At 41.2% G+C, this 12,996-nt stretch overlaps 1 protein-coding gene across 7 annotated transcripts in view; it reads left to right on the forward strand.

The window, feature by feature from the left end:
- Nucleotides 1-12,996, forward strand: part of TRAPPC9 (trafficking protein particle complex subunit 9) — a 464,855-nt gene that overhangs the window by 154,895 nt on the left and 296,964 nt on the right. For all 7 annotated transcript variants that reach the window (XM_071553785.1, XM_071553786.1, XM_071553784.1 and 4 more), the window contains one exon: nucleotides 4,684-4,794. In XM_071553785.1, coding sequence (XP_071409886.1) covers nucleotides 4,684-4,794 — 111 coding nt within the window. The remainder of the gene's footprint in view (nucleotides 1-4,683; nucleotides 4,795-12,996) is intronic.

A 12,996-nucleotide genomic window follows, 5' to 3' on the forward strand; every position in this document is an offset into this window, starting at 1 on the left:
AAAACAATATGATGTTGGAAATTCTCTGGTAAAAACCTTAGTTTGAGCAGGAGATTGAGGACTGGACTTAAATGTGGGAGTTCAGCAAGACTGCACTGGAGTTCACTCTCACACTTACAGGAAAATGATTTGCCTCTCAAATCTCACACTGAGATGGGTCTCTCGTTCCTGTCTCACAAAGGAACAAATCTCTAAGTTCACCTGTAGGGAAAATTTATATGAATTATTTGGCTTTCTTGTTAATTCTTTGTTTTCCTGGAACTTTCCTAACTCAGCATCATCAGTTCTACACAGTCCTACTGATTGTAGCACGTTAAAAAAAAGTCAAGTTTTCAGATCTTCAGCAAATTGCTCTTTAACAACTTGAGTGTTTCTTCTTTCCTTTTGGCTTTGTTATGATGTTACCTCTAATTTTGCAGAGTTCATATTCTCTTGATTTCCTTACTTGGATGCAGTTCCCAGTATTTGAAGCTCGCTGGTTTATATTAAATATTTTTGTAACCTTTAATTATGTTTGATTTTCACTGCTCTAATGGTCTCTTTGATACTGTCCTGTATTTACTCTGAAGATCTAATGCTGTCTTTTTCTACAGTCTTAATGTTGCCTTCAATCTCTTTATACTAATATCTAATTCTTCTAAGTTTTCAAAGTACTGTAATAATTCTGTAACTTCAATTTTTATTTTCTTACTTAAAGATTTCCCTGGAGAATTAACTCAAAATTGACAAGGAAAGAATTATTTCTCCTACACGTCTATTTTGTGTAGGGTTTGAAGAGGAGGAAATAAATGTCATGATGATGAAGAATTTTCCAGAGTTCCTGTTTGGGTGTTTTTAATATTAGTGATGGTGTTTAGTCCTGAAGGGCAGCTCGTGCAGGTCCTTTGTGGCATGAATTGTTTTATTGGCAAAACTTTGGTTCTGCTGCCAGAAGATGTTGCAGGAGTGTTTTTTTCAGCTGGTTGTTTGGGTTTGCTGTGGCAGAAATAACAAATTGTATTTTGTGGACATTCTCAACACTGGAGGTCTCCCTTCCAGGTCACCACGTTGTATGTGCTGGAGAGGCAGAGCTTGTCTGGGACTCAACTCATCCCACCCTCCAGGGATGCTATAGAAGCTGAAAACAGCCTTTCCCCCTTTCTTTGTAATCCTTTCTGGTGACAGGATTGCAGCTGACTCCAGTACTGCCCTCCCAGTTGTTCCTTTCTTAAGAGTTGTTAAGTCAGGGAGTTTCTAACATGATTCCTTCTTTGTTCTGAGTTCTTGAGTTGTGACACGTTTGCTCCAGGCACTCCCCAACCTTCCTGCATTGTTCCCTGTACTCAGTGGGGTTTTACACAAAGAGAGTGGAAACTCTTAAATACATATTAAAAAAAGCCTCCGCCCCCCACTTTTGCTGTTTATTTTTGCTAAAAGACACGGTACTGTCCCCAGCAGTGCCTGCCTTGCACATGGGGCTTGGTTGCACCAGACATTATCATTGTCATTGTCATTGTCATTATATTGTGGGACCTCCTGTGCCTGTCCTGGGGCTGTTCCACCTCAAGGGTTGGCAACACCTTTCCTCATGAACAGAGTTGTGTTATGAACCAGTGTGCTGGTTTAAAGGTAAACCAGCAGGAGAAATGAACCCAACACAAAAGAGATTATAAGTCAGAGTTACGGTTTAACAACAATATTACAATAAATGCAATGGCACAAAGAGAAATTGGTTTTAACTCACAAAACCCAAAAGTATGACCCAGCACCCTGGGGCACAAACTCAAAGGGGTTTGTTGGCCCCTGGGCTGAGCCCCACGTGGTTCCCCCAAGTCCAAAGTAAAAGGAAGTGAAAAAACCTGTTGGTGCAGATGATGGTCCCAGTCTGGTGGAGAGTGGCGGTCGCAGTCTGGTTGAAAGGGGTGGTCTCCTCCTGTCGAGGCTCTGGTCCTCCTCTGGAGCCCACGAGTGGTTCCCCAAGGTCTTCACACCCCCAGACTATGTACCCTCAGGTCCAGGTGGGAGCATCCTCCCCAGGGCTGGGAGTTCCACAATGGGGGATCTGACTCTGTGAGTCAGGGGGGATTTTGGGATCGTTGATGGCCCATGAGCAGACCTGACCCCTCAGGCTGGGTGTGAAGGTGCCAACGGCTCCCTGGAGGGGAGTTATCACAGCTCTTATCTCACAGGCTTCTTTCCCACCCAGCTCCCAGCCTGAGGGGTCTGGTGTGCCCTGGGCAGCTGCTGCAAATGGTCCATTGTTAACAGTTCATGGGAAATGAATAGAGGGTGTAGAATACACAGCTTTGGTCACATACGCAAAGTGATAAACTGGTCCCACCTGCTGAACTAGGACAACCAGAGAACCTGTTTCTGAAGTGGAAGAGCAGCCCTTAAACTGTGTTGGACCTCCTGAGTTTTGTTGCCTTTGGAATGGACATCTCAGATCAGTTGTAAATTATTGTGCAATAGGATAAATACTCTTGGTTGCCCAAGACACAACTGGAACTTGAACATCCAGTTGTTAGGAGGATGGCTCTGACAACTCTCAGCTCACCAGCATACTCCTTTTTCTTCCCTTTTGGGGCTATTTCTGTGTTCTTAAGTGGTTTCTTAGGAAGCTTTGAATTTCAGAGTAGACTGATATGGCATTATTGCAGATTGGATTTGGCACTTAGGTCTCTGGTGCTGATAATTCTCTGATTGTTTACCTTGTGCATTATATGATTGTATTTGGCATTTTGGTGTCTGGTTCTGATAATTTTCCATGTGTATTTTATTAGAATCACTCGATTCTGCTTTTTCTGCTTAGTTTCACAAGGAGGAATAAATTTATAAACGAGAGTAATTTGTTTAGAGTATTAGTTAGAATATAATATTAACAAAGAATATTAAAATCGAATTTATTTTTCTTAAATATTAACTAAAATAGCACATTATTAGAGATTATTAATATTATTTCAATTAATAAGGGCATTTATTATGATAAATAATATTATTTAGAATTTTTAAAGTTTATTAGAATAAACCTTTGCAGTAAAGTTCCTACTTCATTAGTATTATTTTCTAAGGTTACCAGAAATGAAGTTGAGTTATTGTCTTGGTTTGAGGGGAAAAAAACCAAAATGTTTACCCACAAGCGGGGGAGGGGGCCTTCTCCACAATAATCACGCCACTCTTTATCAAATTTAAGAAAAAAAGGAATTTTAATAGAAGAAGGATAACTGTTCTTAACTGTTATATATAAACAGACTAGTGCAAACCGCTTCCCCAACACCACAAGAGAAAGAAAAAAAAACAAACAACAACAAAACCCAGCAGGTTTTCCTCCAGGAGGAAAAGTTATACTTAAGCAGTGTCAAATGTCACAGTCCGGCTGGCTGTGGAGTGAGTTCCCAGTAGTTCCCAGTCCCTCTCCAGCGAGACAGACGAGTGGTTAGCTCTCAGATGAACTCTGTGTCTCTGTCCCAGATGAAGGAAAAAGAAAGCTGAAAGTGGGGAACCACCACGTGTCCTGCAAAAGCAGCTGCACACCTCTCTCTCTCCCGGGTCACTGCCCCAGCCGGGGCAGGCAGGCTGTGACGGTGCAGGCGGTGGTCAGTGCAGGCAGTGGTCAGGCTGGAACAGAGGCCGGGATCCCAGATACAGGAACCGGGAGAAACAGCCACGGCGAGGAGAAAAAAGCAGCAGTTCAGCCAGAAGCCCCAGCAGTGCCAGCAGAGCCACTTCTCTCCTCGGCAGCCGCCGCTCCTGCCTTCCACGGAGCTAAGAAAAAAAAGATGTCCCCAAAAAACAAAAGAGACAAACCTGCCCCCATCCAAGTGATCAGCAGTTAACTATTTCTTTTGTTAACTGCTGGCATGGGCAGTTAGTGGCAGGGGAGAGAATTTACATAATAATCCCAAACTACAACAGTTATTTATACCCAATGCTTCTGGGGAAATTTGGATTTGAAAAATAGTAAAACAAACCAAAGAAATGGAAGGTTTTCAGTGAGAGGTGCCTCTGCTTGCCTGGGGGAGAGCTGAGTTCCCTCTCAGAGTGGTCCTTTTGGTGGTTAAATCCTCTCATTGCTGCTCCCTTTGCTCTGGGGGGGAGGAAGTGCAGTTGCTCCTTGACACTGAATTTAAACCAGTTTCAGTTTTTGCTGGTAAATATGTTTCTTAAAGAGGCAATATCAAAGTAATTTGAAATATTAAATCTTTTTTTATGTGAATGCTGAAAGAACTCAAGAAAATCTGTGGCTTTTTCCACAGAAATGAATGTGGAAGCTGCAGAGTGAGAAAATAAGCAGGTGATCAAATGCTGGGGGGCTTGGTATTGTGCAGGTCAGAATTGTCATGGAACTTCTTCTCTTTAGGATAGACCTTTCTCTTTGGAATTAATAAAGGGTTTTTTTACCAAAACAGTCAGATACTCTTAAAATCAGAATAGGATATAAGACCTGTATGGGAATGTATGTGGGTTTTTAATCCATATTTTTGTTCAGGTATTAATTCTGATACACAAGTAATGACTCAGTGCTGTGTTGTTGAAATCACAGAATCACAGACTACTCTGAGTTGGAAGGGACCCACAAGGATCATCGAGTCCAACTCTTAAGTCAATGGCCCACACAGGCAATTGAACCCATGACCTTGGCATTATTACAACCAAGTTTTAACCAACTGAGCTAATTGTGCTCTTCTTTCCCCCCATGAACAGCACCAGGCAGTGCCATCTACTCCTGGATGTGTTCAACGCCACGGAGCACGAGGTGACCATCAGTGCCAGGAACAACGAGGACCTGATCCTGCACTCGGGGGAGTGCCAGCGGTAAGTGTGCCCCGGGCTCACCCTCTGGGCTCTGCCGTCACCACTGGGGACATCTGGGGCTGCTTTGCTTTCAAGCTTTGTACATCTGTCAAAAAATAGGAGTTTGGCTTTCTTTAAGGTGGACAACTAACTGTCAGCAGTACCTCGAGTGAATTTATTTTGGCTGTGAATATGGTGCTGAAAATAACAAAATACAGAGTAGTTGGTGCTGGGGTGTACAGCTCATTGAACTTGCTTTTGGAGAATGTTTTAATATCATTTTCTTGTACTCTGAATGAGTTCTGGTGTTCAGATTTGATCTCACTGGTTATCCTTTCCCGGTTTTAAATGCTCTTTCCGTGGTTCCCCAGCCATTTCATCACTTTTCCTAGAAAGAAAACTACAGGGAAGAAAAATAGAATCAAAGCAAAAGCAATCCCAATCTCTGTGGGGAAATATATCTCAGATTAAGGAGGCTGTTCTGAGTATTGATTCTCACAGCCCCCCTGCAGTGATGGAAAGCTCATTTTGTACCTAACTGCAACCATTATTTGTCATAATTCATCTGCCCAGGATTCCTGCTGGCTCTGCCCCCATTGCTTGGTTTGTCTTCCTCAGGTGATCGTTGCCCCTGAACACCATTTTCATCTTAAAAAAGATGAAAATGGGAAAAAGGAATCTCTGTGTTTGGTCTTGTGCTCCCTGCACCGTTCTCTTCTTTGGGACAGTTGCGCTGCACTCCCAGGTCAGCAGCTGGTAAATTTAGTTAAGGGGAGACACTTCCATGGCTTCAAATCTCAGTAGGAATATTAAATCCAAAGTAAAACCACACCAACTGCAAGGGATGCAATTGTCAAAAAGAAGTACAGAAGAGGTGACAACAGCAGTAAATTAGGAATGAATTTTGCCCTTGGTGACTCCCAAAGCTCAACCAAGAGGAAATACATTGACTCAAACCCAAGTTGAATTTTCTCAATTTTACTTTACCAGGGAATGGACAAAAATATCAGTAACATGAAGTGCTTGTGCCTTTTCATTGCAAAGAATTGACTTTTTTCTCTTTTAAAAAGCAGTCCAGTCACCAAAATGTTCTTATTCTTATCCCCATTGTTTTGTAATTTTGATTTTATGCCTCTTCCTTTTACCCATAATTTTTATAGTTGGTAAACTCCTTGAAATTTTTCATTCCCAGTTTATGGAACATCTAACAAACAGAAATAAAGGTACAAATAAGTTTATAAAACTCCTTTGCATCCCTTTGATTGAATTACTTTTATTTTCCGATGGATTTAATAATTTAAGTTTAAATATCCTTAAATTATTATATAGTAATAGATATAAACCCTTAAAATAAGTCTTTTGGAAGAGTCATTTCTCAAGGCAGATTTTGTATTTGCTGCATGTACCTTTTAAGGATGGTGATTTTTATTCTTATTGCAGAGTAATTTCTCCTATTGGTTAGAAATTGCACTGAGTTTTCTGTTGGTTCTAAACTCATTTATTATCTATTTCCTGACTGACAAGTGCTTTTAATTGTAACAATGTGTGTGTGGCTCCTGTGTTGCTCAGAGTTTTAATTTTTATTCTGGTGGATTTAGTCCAGAAAGGCAGGTGAAACAGGCACTGGGCCTTAAAATCAGCTTCCTCCTCCTAGAAAAGGGATTTTTGTTACTCTTAAAAAAAAAGTGGAAAAAAATAGAAATCTTTCCTCTTTTTACCCCTTTTAAAACAATGGTTCTAGATATTGTTTATTAACATAGGACAGTCATTCTCAGGACTTTGCATTTGAACTGAAGTTTCCAATCCAAATATACAACATTTTTCAATGTCCCACTCTTAGATTCTCCTTTTACAAGTTTTTTCTTTGACATTGATCTTTATTAATATCTGATTAATATTTAAAGAGATGCTTCTCACTAAAGTTCATTTCTGCCCCTCTCCCTTTTTTCTCTGCGTTTTTCATTCCACCTTCATTCTTAATGTTTTTCTCATTCCACCTTTATTTAAATTATATGGGTTTTGCCAGTTTTTGTCACTTTAACTTCTTTTTGTAATTTATTTTTAATTATTGTCCATGTTATTTGGTGCATTCCAGCTCCTTCCTGTTCTCTGGCTTAGTTTTATTCAAGTAAAATGGATCAAATGTGTAGAATAGGACACAATCTTTTTATTTTAGGTCTGAAGTGGATTTTGCTTCAGTTGACTCAGGGCAGGAACAGCTGCTACAATAACTAAAGCAGGAAAAGATGGTATTATTTTATTAAGGAAAAGTGACATCCTTTAAGACCTTACAAGAATATCTGGAAAATAGATGACTTTTTCTACAGTAAGATTATTCTGGTGACTAATGAAAATTACCATTTCAGCTTTCAGAAAGGCTTAAGCTTACAATTTGCTGTATTTTTAAGCCAATAATTGGGAATATTTACTGTGTTCCTTGTAACTGTTCTTGGAGATAAATCTGAGCAGTGTTTCTGAGAAGTGACACCCTATTCCCTCTATTTTAGGACAGAGAAACACATTTTGCTTCTTGTCACTTTATAGAAATGATAATTTGGGCTCAATGACGGTTTTGTTCACTCGCTTTTCTGTCTTTCATCTCTGCATGTTCTGCAGACACAAAAAAAAGGATCAGCCTTTCATTTTTACATCCCTGTATCCCACGATGTTAATTAGAGATCTTCATATTCCCCTCTCTGGTTTCCTCATTGCTTGAAATGTTCCCTTGTATGCCATTGTGGGACAATTAGTAACATGCTCTGCTTTGACGAGGTCTTTTGTTCTCAGACGACTAGGTTGGGGAGGGGAGAGAACAAGTCTTGTTTAAGGAGAGAAAGAGAAGACAAGAGATTTGTCCTCCTTCTCCTGTGAGGTTGTATATTGGAGGAAAGAGTTTTGGAGGGTCAGTTGTTGAACTCCTGAAAATAAATGTAAGCTAGATTCAAAATCGAATTATTTATTGCTGCTTTACATCTGTACGAGTTTTTTTAAGCTTTGATATGCACAGGGCAATACACTGGAGAACTGGTTTCCTGATGAAAAGATGTCAAAGTTGCTCTTTGGAAGTGAGTGATGCTGAGGTGTCATCAACACCTTCAGTTAATTTAAAATATGTTTGTTGTGCCACACTGGGGTGTCACCGTGTGTTACTCACCTGTCCAGTTGAACATGTTACATGTGATGAGTGGGAAGCAAATTGTCTGGTGTGTGCAGTTGGGAAGTTCAGCCTTCAGGGGTTTTTCTGGGCTGGCTGAGTCTCCTGTGTGCAGAGCTGTGCCTTGGATGTTCAGCTGCACTGCTGAAGGAGTTTTACAACAAATAGGAATGTTTGGAGTACAATCAAAGGTAAATCTGAGCTTGTTTATCCCAGTGATGTGTAAGCAACATGTTCCCACATGAAAAAATACAGTAGACATATTTGGAGGGGAATTGTTTGATGGATGGGAACAAAAATGTTGCCACTACCAGTAATTTGAAGTTATTGAGAATTGTAGGTACATAATTATTGTGTTTCTTACTTGATTATCAAACCATTAAAATTAAATTTCATGACAACCCTCTCTGATGCTTAAATTACTTCATAATTTATGGTAATAGATGTTATCTTGTTATGTGCCCCAGGATATCACATTTCGTACAACACACCCTGCCTTGCCCTTCCATTTCTGTTCTGTGCATGGTGTGTCTGGACTTGGGATTGGGGAACATCAGCATTGGTGGGATGTGAATCGTGGGGATGGGCTGAGTGGATCAATCCACTTGTCTGTCCTTGTGCTACAAATCAATGGGGTTTGTAAGGTCTTCCATGTGTGAGAGACTCCAGAGCTGGGTTGGAAAAGTCTTCCACGTGTGTGAGACTCCAGAGCTGGGTTGGAAAAGTCTTCCATGTGTGAGACTCCAGAGCTGGGTTGGAAAAGTCTTCCATGTGTGTGAGACTCCAGAGCTGGGTTGGAAAAGTCTTCCATGTGTGTGAGACTCCAGAGCCGGGTTGGAAAAGTCTTCCATGTGTGTGAGACTCCAGAGCTGGGTTGGAAAAGTCTTCCATGTGTGTGAGACTCCAGAGCTGGCTGGAGATTCAGATATTGGAAATTTCAGATTGTTTTGGCATGAGGACCAGAGGGATCAAAGCTTGGCCCAGGAATAGGACTGGAGTGAGGAGTTAAAGAATGGGGAGGGGAGCAAACAGGACTTGGGTCAAACAGTGTTGGTCATGGAGCAACTGTGATGGATCTCTCCATTGCTGAGGCATCTTCCCCACAGAGGGGATATCTTGAGTAGCTTCAGGATGGAAAAAACTTCTGGAGGGATGTATTCCTTGCAAACAGTGATTGGCCCTGCAGTTTCCAGACAGGTGTGTGGCTAGAACAGGCCATCCTAAACGAGGCAGGAGTTTGATTGGTGGTTCAAATGGCAGAAGCTTCTGTGCAAAATTTACAAGTTCTGACAAGTGCTGGTGTCCCACTGATGTGAAACAACGTGGTGGAATTTTGGCTTTTTAATTGTTTTAATTGGCTGTTTGCTAATTAAAAATAAGGTTCAGAGATAACGCAGCAACAAAGTCAGCCCTCAAGTTCAGAACTGCCCAAGTTCCTCCTGGGTCAGCAGTTGCTGCTTTCAGCAGGTCACAGGGTGGGTGAGTGTTTGCTTACACACATCCTCTACAGAAAGTTTCTTGCCTCTTTTCTTTGCAGTCAGCAGAATCACAATATTTTTCTGAGTTTTGCTAAGTGAACTTTTGTGTATATTGACTTAGCCTGTTTTTGAAGGGGGTTTTTGGTTACATTCTAATGAGACAAGACTGATTAAAGAAACAAGTTACTGTGTTTGTTTTTATATGTCTCATCACATAGTGTGGTGTTTCTTTCATCCATAGAAGGCAGAGAATTTCTTAAAAGTCCTTTATGTGCATACTATTATTGAGGGCCTAATAATTAATTATTAATTTCTACTGCTTAATTATTTGATGTGAATGCCTTGATTAATTGAGCTGTGAAGTCTAAGCTGCCTTAACCTGCAGTGTCTGCAGTATTAGTTAGCAATGCGCATACATGTTGAAAACATTTTGAAATAAGTCCTTTTTCGGATGGAACAAGAATTAAAAATTCTCCCCCTTTTGGAACCCAAAGTTCCCTCAATAAATTTATAGTCCATGTGTACGTAAACTGGGATTGTTATTCCTCACAGCTGCCAAGTCAGTGTTTAATTTGTGTGTCTGTTTATGACAGGACATGTTGTCTGTGTGGCAGATTAATGAGTTTTTCCATACATCGCTGTTACAGTTTATGTTTTAAGGACAAAGCTGCTATGATTAAGGCTTTCCATGCTGTCATCGAGAGAAAATAAAATTTCACAGCAGCTGCCCCGAATCTTCGTGTTAAATCTATGACCAGATGGATATTTCTGAGGTATCTCCAAGTCAAATTAAAAGTTATCCAAGTTTCTATTAACTAAAACATAAAAATCACCTTCTGTTGTCAGGATGATAATTTTTAGTTTGTCTTTTATTTGGTGTTTTTAAAATACAGATTTAATTTTTTTAAGGCTTGCCTTCTGCTACTAATAGCCAAATCAATCTTTAAATATAGTACAATTTTGAGTGAATAATTAGTCATTTTCAACAAAAGAATTGGAAAGGAAATGAGTGTTTAGGTAGGGGAAGATGACGTATCTAGCACTGATCAGATCCATAGAATGGTCCAGTTCTAACATTCTTACTTATTTCAAAGCACTTTGCAAAAATTGGAGATGTTTTTAAAGGAATCTGCAAAAACTATAGGCTGGAAAAATAGCAAACAGAATAATAAAAAATTAAAGAGCAGTAGAAGAACTAATGAAGAGAAACTTCAGGTTTGGAAGCAGTTAAAGCACTCAAGGAATTCCTTTACTGAAAGGCTCATGGGTCCTGTGAAAATCAGGTGCTCTTTGAGGTCCCTTCCAACCTTGTCCCTTCTGTGGTTCTGGTTCTCTTGGAGGGGCAAAGGCACGATGGGTGATCACAGAGGGTGGTGAACCCTCAGTGTGATTGTGCTGCAAAACCCAAGGGTGATCTGAGAACAGGAGAAAAAACAGAAATAGGGAATAATGAGTGAGAATTGTGACATTCAGTTCTGGTCACACATGTGCAAGAAAGAGGAGATCAAGCGGTAGAAGGTAGTGAAAATAAGAGACTTTGGTTTGGTAAAATTTAAGGGCATTATTCATGCACTGTATTAAGGGGGACAGAGAAGGGCTGTCTCGTAAAGGTTAAGGAGGGTGAACACATGAAGAACGAATGAACTTTGAGCTGTCAGTAAATATGTCTAGAAATGAAGAGATTTCCAGGCCCAGGCGTCACCAGCCTGTCTCCCTCACAGAGAAGTGGAGGCAAAACCCTTGGCTGCCTCTGGGGTGTCCTCAGCACAATTACTTTCCAGCAGGAAGACCTTTTCCAGTGTTGTGTCCCTGGGACTGGTGATGAAAACAAATGCCCTTGTAGGTTTATGGGAACAAAATACATTCCTGTTCCTCCCTCCGTCCCATCCCCAGTGCAGTATCATCCTGTTCTTCTCAATATACAGTTATGGTGTATTTCCATAGGGAATATGCAGGATAATCTCTTTCCTCGGATTTGCATTTGAATTTAGCATTTGTTTCCCTCAAGAACACACATATTTGAGCACAGACAAACCTCCCTTCTGCAGCTGCTGCAGTGGAGACCTTCACAGAATCACAGAATGGATTGGGTTGGAAAAGACCTCCGAGATCATCAAGTCCAACCCTTGGTCCACCTCCAGTCCATTTACCAGATCATGGCACTCAGTGCCACGGCCAATCTCAGTTGAAAAACCTCCAGGGATGGGGAATCCACCCCCTCTCTGGGCAGCCCATTCCAATGCCTGATTACTCTCTCTGCAAAGAATTTTTTTCTGATCTCTAACTTCAATTTCCCCTGGCAGAGCTTTAGCCCATCGTGCCCCCTTGTCCTATTGCTGAGTGCCTGGGAGAAGAGACCAACCCCCACCTGGCCAGAACTTCCCTTCAGGTAGATCTGGACAGTGCTGAGGTCACCTCTGAGCCTCCTCTTCTCCAGGCTAAACACCCCCCAGCTCCCTCAGCCTCTCCCCACAGCACTTGTGCTCCAGTCCCTTCTCCAGCCTCGTTGCTCTTCTCCGGCCCTGCTCCAGCCCCTCAAGATCTTTCCTCAACTGAGGGGCCTCTGGGTTGGCCTCCTCAGACTCGTCTGAATTAGGTGTTTTCCCTCTCCCAGTTTCATTTGAAAGCCCCAAAGTATTGATTATGTCACTTGTAGGGTGGGCTACTGGGAGTATGATTTGGTATTATATTGATATTATATGGCAACTGTTCTGGTATTACATGGCTTTTCATCACATTCTTCTTCTCCTCGCCTGCCTCAGCTGCCTTTCCTGCAGCAGAGCTGCCTGGCTCTGGATCACCCTCCATGGCAGCTCCTCTGACCTCTCTGAGCGCTGCCCTGACCTCAGCAGACCCAGTTTGCACTCTGTAATATTTGGTGTTTGCAGCCAGGGCGACAGGAGGTTTGCGAGCACAGGCCAAGTCTGGCTCTGACAGGATTTATTAAGTTTAATGGGCTACAGCATAACATGGCTGGAGAGTTGGCCCTTCTACAAAATAGCACACAGATGTAGCACGAGTTTGCTGTCCTAGTTTAGAATGATCTATAAATCACTCAAATCCAAGCCAGTCCTCTCCATTTTTCCATTCAGTCCTAAGCAGCTCCCAGGCTGTAGGACTTGCAGGATTCAAAAGCTGTCTCTTGAAAAAAAAGCAGAATAATTGATTTCAGAATTCAGATTTAAAAATCATTCAAAAATTAAAAGGGAACTTTATTCATAGCAGAAGTATCCAATACTTGAATATTGGAATATTTGGGTGCTTGGCATGTTTGTGGAAGCCTTTGATCAAAATTGTTAGAAAATTGAAGTGCTAACACCCTCTTTTGGGTTTTCACTTTTGTGCAAGGTATGTGGAAGAAAAAGTAAGAGTGGAAGGAAATTTGTAATTGTTTCTTTTGTTAGATAACAATGGAGCAACCAGCTGAAGAGGAACAATACTGCTTCCTGAAGGAAGTCATAGTTGGAATGGGTTGTACTTGCCCTTAATTCACACATATTCAAGCAATAGGTCTCTACTGAGGTTTTAGAAAATCATGTTTCAACATTGATGGACAATGGAAAAGAGTGGAGAATGAAGGTGAACATTGTC

Source organism: Pithys albifrons, chromosome 4 (genome assembly GCF_047495875.1).
Source record: "Pithys albifrons albifrons isolate INPA30051 chromosome 4, PitAlb_v1, whole genome shotgun sequence".
NCBI classification, from domain to species: Eukaryota; Metazoa; Chordata; class Aves; order Passeriformes; family Thamnophilidae; genus Pithys; species Pithys albifrons.